This window comes from Gossypium hirsutum, chromosome A12, assembly GCF_007990345.1.
Source record: "Gossypium hirsutum isolate 1008001.06 chromosome A12, Gossypium_hirsutum_v2.1, whole genome shotgun sequence".
NCBI lineage: Eukaryota > Viridiplantae > Streptophyta > Magnoliopsida > Malvales > Malvaceae > Gossypium > Gossypium hirsutum.
In genome coordinates, this window is record NC_053435.1 from 99636327 (window position 1) to 99643134 (window position 6808).

At 30.5% G+C, this 6808-nt stretch overlaps 1 protein-coding gene across 2 annotated transcripts; it reads left to right on the plus strand.

Moving 5' to 3' along the window:
• The first annotated feature begins 678 nt into the window (after positions 1-678).
• Positions 679-4401, plus strand: LOC121211064 (26S proteasome non-ATPase regulatory subunit 6 homolog). Of its 2 annotated transcripts, none has more exons than XM_041083271.1 (8): positions 679-959; positions 1063-1177; positions 2712-2802; positions 2908-3053; positions 3156-3375; positions 3471-3579; positions 3755-3923; positions 4065-4401. In XM_041083271.1, exons 1-8 carry the CDS (start codon positions 821-823, stop codon positions 4237-4239), a joined length of 1164 nt encoding a protein of 387 aa, XP_040939205.1. In that variant the 5' UTR covers positions 679-820; the 3' UTR covers positions 4240-4401. The 2 variants fall into 2 exon arrangements, with proteins under 2 accessions (XP_040939205.1, XP_040939206.1); XM_041083272.1 differs by having other exon boundaries at positions 3755-3822.
• The last annotated feature ends 2407 nt before the right edge of the window (positions 4402-6808 follow it).

The window sequence follows — 6808 nt, forward strand, 5'->3', positions numbered from 1 at the left end:
CATTCATCATTCAAATTCTATGTTAACAAAAAATAGACGAAACTGTTTTGAACTACTAAATAAAAATTATATATATATATATAAACAATGTCAATATTTTACAATATTTGATTACTCAATACTACTTCTTTAAATAATTTTACGTTATCTAGGTATTGTGACATTTTTTTAAACAATTTTACACTTTTTTTACTTAAATCAAAATGAAATAATAATAACTAATGAATTAAATTATCTATTTCTTTGATATATTTTCGAATAAAATTTTAACTATATTTATTTATTATTAGAAGTCCAGAGACTTAAACTTCTTTTTTATTTAAGTTAATCTCTAAATTTAATAATTATTTTCACATTAAATTTTAGATTTTTTTTCAAATTATTCCTTAAACTTGTTAATTATTCTCATTATAGAATTTAAACTTTTTTTTATCTAGATTAATCATATTTTCTTTAAAAATAGTTATACTGAAAAAAAAGTTCAGATCCAATATAGTAACAATTATCAAATTTATAGACTAACATGAATTAAAATAGTTCATAATTTAAGTCTTGATGAAAGAACAATTATTTAATTCTAATGTTAATACGAGAATAACTGTTAAATTTAAAGGCTAATTTTGAAAAGGAAAAATCAACCAAAAATTGGATAAACCCATTTTTTTTATAATGACTTACAAGCTACCGTGGTAGGATCCTTAAGGTAGAAATTTCTGTTTTTGGCTTTTTGCTGATTTCTCCTTGCGCAAGCAAACTCAAAAACGCAGCAGTTTTTCCTTTAAGAAAGAAAGCAGAACTCCTTCATTCCAACTCAGTGCTCATGGATGCGCAAGAAGGAACTCAGCAGTCACAGCAGCTAATCCTTGCTCACAAAGTCTTCCTTCTTAAGCACCGGGATGTCCCTGACATCGAGAAGGTCCGCCTCAAGGATGAGGTCCTAAACACTGTCAAATCCAATGGTAACTCCCCCAATTCTCTCCTTCCTTTTTCCCAGCAATTTATTCTTATTCAAATCTGACACGAATTGCTTTGCGTGTATGCTCGTCTTTGTGGCGGTTTTAGATATGACTCCATATTATGAAAACCTAGTCGCCGACAAGGTGCTGGACCTGGACCACAGCGCTTTGGACTCAATGCGTGCAAAGAATGAGGAAGAGATTAAAAAGCTCGATGAAAAGTGAGTTTTTCGAAAAAGAAATTTCAATTTCTTTTCCTGTTTGATATATTAAAGAGTGATTGGAACTTTATTATGAATTTAGGTTTTCTGTTCTTAATCGTTAATGGGAAGTATAAGATTTTAGATTCCAGTAATAGACATTGTTTTTGGTAAAATTCCTACTACTACGCATAACCCCTTGCATGTTGCAATAGCAATAATGCCAACCAAGACGTAAAAGAGTGACAAACTCACATTGTTATTGTTCATTTAATTCTAAAATTGATAAGAATATAATGTGAAACTTTTAGACTAAAGCATGTTGACTGAACCATTTGCTCCGTGATTGATGAGGCTTATGGCCTATGGAGGAGGTGAAAGTGTTAAGCGGTTACTTTGAGAGGTGCTTTAGTGTTAACGGTTTCATGTTTGGAGTGATGATGTTTACTAGAATTATGTCTATGAAATGCTGGAGTGATCTGGTCATCAGATACTGCTGAGTCCGATAGATGTTAGTTCAGTGTTCTATGTTTAACAGGTTAGTTCAGTGTTCTATGTTTAACAGGTAGAAGGCTTAAATAAAATTAGCAATCAGAATGGTGGCAAGTCCGGTGTCAGGATTGGAGACCTTTAGTTATTCTTGGACCTATTCGCTTGGGCCAGTTTAATCTATTTGATATTGGTCCATTAGTTTTTGATTTAGCTGTAATTAGCCATTAAAGGGGTAGAATGGTCCTTGGTGGTTGGTTGGCCGAGATTCTGGGACTGGAGGTGGCCATGGATTGTACTGAAAAGCTACATGGGAGCCTCTGCCAATTTATCTCAACTCTCTAGTTGAGTTGAAACAACTAGAATCTCTGCTCAGAGATTGGGTACCCTATGGCTTTTGGTTCTTGCTGAATCAATCAACTCTCTAGTTCTTGAAACCAGTAAAAAAATTTTGAATTGGGATGAAGTGGTAATTGTCACTTCCCCCTCTTTTGGTAGATGAAATGAAAACCCTAAGAGCACCAAGATAGTGCCAACTGAAGTACAACGCTAATATTTATAAAAAAACAAGTGATCGTCAACATATATAACATCATGTTATTCTAACACTTCCTGGTTATGAAACCAAAAACAAAACCGTGTAAACTCACATGTCAAGAGCTTTGAGGTGGGTAATTCTTACCCATTCTGTCCTTCCAAAACCTCCAAAAATTAGTTAGAGGTATTTGGATCTATAACATTTTTTCTTTCTATACAAGATGTACACCCCTCCAAGATCATAACTCCTTTTCAATTGCCTCAGAGTTTCATGGTAATTAGGATTTGGAACTAATGGCGTTGTCTGTCAACCAAGAATCTATAAGTAATGACAAATGTTATAATACATGGACAGTAGAAGGCTTAGTTTTCTTCTAAAAATTTGTACATCAACTACGTCTCAATAGGTTTCATCAACCACCAACCCCTTTTTAAGAAGAAAAAGGGAAAGAAGCACATCTTCATATTAGATTAATTGTTGTTTATCTATTGAATATGTTTAATCCAAATCTGGCTTTTGGCATTGTAGGATTGCTGATGCTGAAGAAAACTTAGGTGAAAGTGAAGTTCGAGAAGCACATTTAGCTAAATTCTTGTATTTCATTCAGATTGGTGAAAAGGTATTTAGAGTTATAGTTTATTTCTCTTGAAGTTGATGTCTTCTTTGTCTATATATGTTTCGAGTCATATATTTGTCATCTTGACTTATGCCCTTCTCAATCTAGGAGAAAGCATTGGAGCAACTGAAGGTGTCAGAAAACAAGACAGTTGCTGTTGGGCAAAAGATGGACTTGGTCTTCTGCTCGTTGCAGATAGGCTTTTTCTATATGGATTTTGATCTTATTTCTAACAGTATTGATAAAGCAAAAATGTATATAATCCTATCGATTGACAAATATTCATTAGTTCTGACTCTTGCAATACTTGAGATGTACGTCTTTTACTAATTGCCTGCTCACTATTTGGATGCCAGCTTGTTCGAGAAAGGAGGTGACTGGAAGAGAAAAAACCGTTTGAAGGTGTATGAAGGCTTGTATTGCATGTCCACTCGAAATTTTAAGAAGGCTGCCAATCTATTTTTGGATTCCATTTCTACCTTCACAACTTACGAACTTTTCCCTTATGACACATTCATATTTTACACTGTGCTTACAAGCATCATATCATTGGATAGAGTTTCTCTGAAACAAAAGGTATTATTTTGTTATTTGCCTCGCATTTCTGTCCTATGTCTTATATTACACATTTTTGGGTATTTAAAGTTACTGAATGGCCAAATGTTTTGTAGGTGGTTGATGCTCCTGAAATCTTGACTGTGATTGGAAAAATTCCACATCTTTCGGAATTTTTAAATTCTCTTTACAATTGTCAGTACAAATCATTCTTCTTAGCATTCGGTATGTATAGATCTGCTATTTTTTTTTTATAACTAGATAAGAATCATCAGTTTGTCCCAATATTTATCCCTTCTTATCTATGTTCCTAATATTTATGAGCTATCTCATATTTAATCAATGCTAAAATGTTTTCAACTGATCAGTTCGTTCGATTTGTTTGAACTATATATATCAGCTGGCCTGACAGAGCAGATAAAATTGGACCGCTATTTGCATCTACATTTCCGGTTTTACATGAGAGAGGTCAGGACTGTTGTTTACTCTCAATTTTTGGAATCCTACAAGAGTGTTACTATTGAAGCCATGGCAAAGGCTTTTGGGGTGACAGTAGAGTTCATTGATCAGTAACTAATTACGTCTGATTAACACCTCTCTCTATATAGGCATGCATACCTTTTTCCACAATTTCTTGCGATTGCAGTTAGAATTGCTGGAGTTTCTTTAAGGCAACTTCTCATTTAATTGGTTTTTCTTCATGATTCCAGGGAGCTATCTCGTTTTATCGCAGCAGGGAAGCTTCATTGCAAGATTGACAAGGTTGCTGGTGTCCTCGAAACTAACCGCCCTGATGCGAAGAATGCTCTTTACCAGGCCACTATTAAACAAGGTGACTTCTTATTAAACCGGATCCAGAAGTTGTCTCGTGTCATTGATCTATGAATTAGTTAGGTATTTCATCGGATTTAGAAATGGATAACTAATATTTTCAAGTTTGAAAGAAATATGGAAAATATAAAATAATGCTTTTGGATTCAATTTTGTTCTTTTGTTTCATGATTCTGATACTATTCCCTTTTGGTCAATGAATTTGATTCTATTTTATCCCCCTTTACTCTCGTATATTGGGATATTAATCTAGTCCAATCGAACCCAGTTGATGGAATCGTGTGGGTTTCGGTTGGCCTTGTAGGTTCAGACCTTCCATGTCACTACTCCTCACCGTTTATTGTAAAGCTTGAGCAATGAAATAATAGCATGATGTGATTCCAAGTGAAATGGAATCATTGGCATGAATGACCGATTAAACTTCCCATAAACACCTGAATATTTTAAAAAATACAAAACAAGTAATCAATGATATGATTTTAGTACGTGAAAAAATAGAATTATGTAATAAATATATTTAAATAGAATTTTTAAATGAATGTTTTAGTTGTCATTTTCATTAAAAAATTATTTAAATTTTTTTTGAAAGGTTAGTGGGCAAATTTAATTAAAATGGAATAAGGACCAAATTAACCAAAAATATAATCATTTATTATCATTATGTCAAAATATAATAATTTATTTATTATTTAAAAGCAAAAATCAAATTAACATTGCTAGAAAGAGATAAAATTACATAAAGGTATCAAAATTTTTAAATGAAAAAAACAAAAAAATAATTTCTCAAAATTAAAATAGAAGGAATTCAAATATCTTTTAGTACATCATAAAAGAAATAAATCTTAAATTGCAAAACATATTTAAAATTTAAGAAAATAGAAATATAAAGATGCGAAAAGTTAAAGATATGTGGTTAGAAAGGGGCATTACCTTATCTGAACATGGCGGGCATTCTTTTGAAATTTTGGATTTTTGTCTGGTAAGATAACCATAATAGATTATAAGTATCCTTGTACCTTCCCTAATCTCTCCATTTTCATGTCAGCCACAGATGTAGTAAATATGTTTATAATCTTCTAATTGCTTTTTCTTAAAAATAATTTATGGTATGCTTGTTTTATTAAAAATGATTTTCAAAAAATGACTCATTTTTTTAAAAAATTATATTTTTTGGTATTTGAATGAATATATGTAAAATACTTTATGTTGTTTGATAGATTTTCTAAAAATATTTCATAAAAGTTATTTTCAATGAAACAAACATACATATAAGATTTTTATCTTTTTATTGTTTGATTGAGTTTATTTTATATCTATAAATTTATATTTTATATTTTTTTACATATATTAAAAATATTTTGTTAAATTCAGATTCATTACAATATCATTTGTTAGTTACATGACTAACAAGTAAGTATTTTTATTTAAAAATGTGACATCAACAAATTTGACAAAAAATTTAACAATCTCAACAACTAGACTTCATTTTCAAATCTGAAAAGTAGATAGACTAAGTTCTTGAAAATAAAAATACAGAGGTTAAAATACAAATTTGTGAAGAGAGTTTATTTACATTGATTTGTAAATAATTTTTCTTTAACTAAACTATTTTCTATAAATCATATACAGTCACAAAAAAATAAAAAATATTTTTCATATAAACAAATGGACATGTAAATTTGATATAAATCTTGAATACAAAAATATACTTGATACTCTTTTATTTTTGCATATATAAATAAAAATGTCCACGGACAGACAGCACCACTTCTTTACCCAACATTTTTCGCATTTAACGGCACCCGTTTTACTGTCTCGTTACTTTCACTTAACAGTACTGTCTTTTCCCCATTTTTTTCCCTCTATATTCTTCTTCCATATGCACTGCACGTAAATTTAAATTTGAGTTCAAAAACATTCTTTAAAGTCAGTTTTAGATTTATTAAAGACAATATTCCTTTATTTGAATTTGAGATCAATATTGAATGCCAGCAATTAAATATTCAATTTCTTTTTTAAACTTTTCATATATTGAAAAAGGGTCATTTTAGTGTAATAATTAATTTTTTTTTTCTAATTATTCGAATTTATTGTCTTTATTATTATCGATGAATATCATTCTACTTGTACTTTTTCCCACCATGGAGAAAACAGGATGAATATCATTCTACTAATCTACTTCTACTTTTTCTCGCTAACCAAAAAAAGAAAGAGTTATGGTCATTAAACATAAATGATAAAAAAATTTTCGGTAATATTTATTTATTTTCATGATTTATTTTTATTAAAGAGAAAGAAATTTCATGATTTAAAAATAAAAATACAGATACCATAAGCAAAAAGTAGACAGTAGTTTAATGCATAAATTTCAACTGATACAACGCAAAAAGAAGTTAGAAATACAAATACAGTTTCCGATGGAAACTTCCATCGGAAATTTCCAACTACATAAAGAGAGAGAGAGAAACAAGGAGTTAGACAGAAAGAGAGTAAGGGCATGAGCAAGAAATTAAGCATATAATATATATGTATATAATTTTAATTAATATATATATATATGTAATTGTTGATCAATAAGAGGGAGTGCAGGCAATGCAAGCGAGCAACAGAATGGCGGAAGAGG

Coding starts and splice junctions, on each gene's coding strand:
- LOC121211064 (XM_041083271.1), top strand. CDS start 821: ATGGATGCGCAAGAAGGAACTCAGCAGTCACAGCAGCTAATCCTTGCT. Junction 960..1,062: donor AAACACTGTCAAATCCAATG/GTAACTCCCCCA, acceptor TGGCGGTTTTAG/ATATGACTCCATATTATGAA. Junction 3,376..3,470: donor GAGTTTCTCTGAAACAAAAG/GTATTATTTTGT, acceptor AATGTTTTGTAG/GTGGTTGATGCTCCTGAAAT.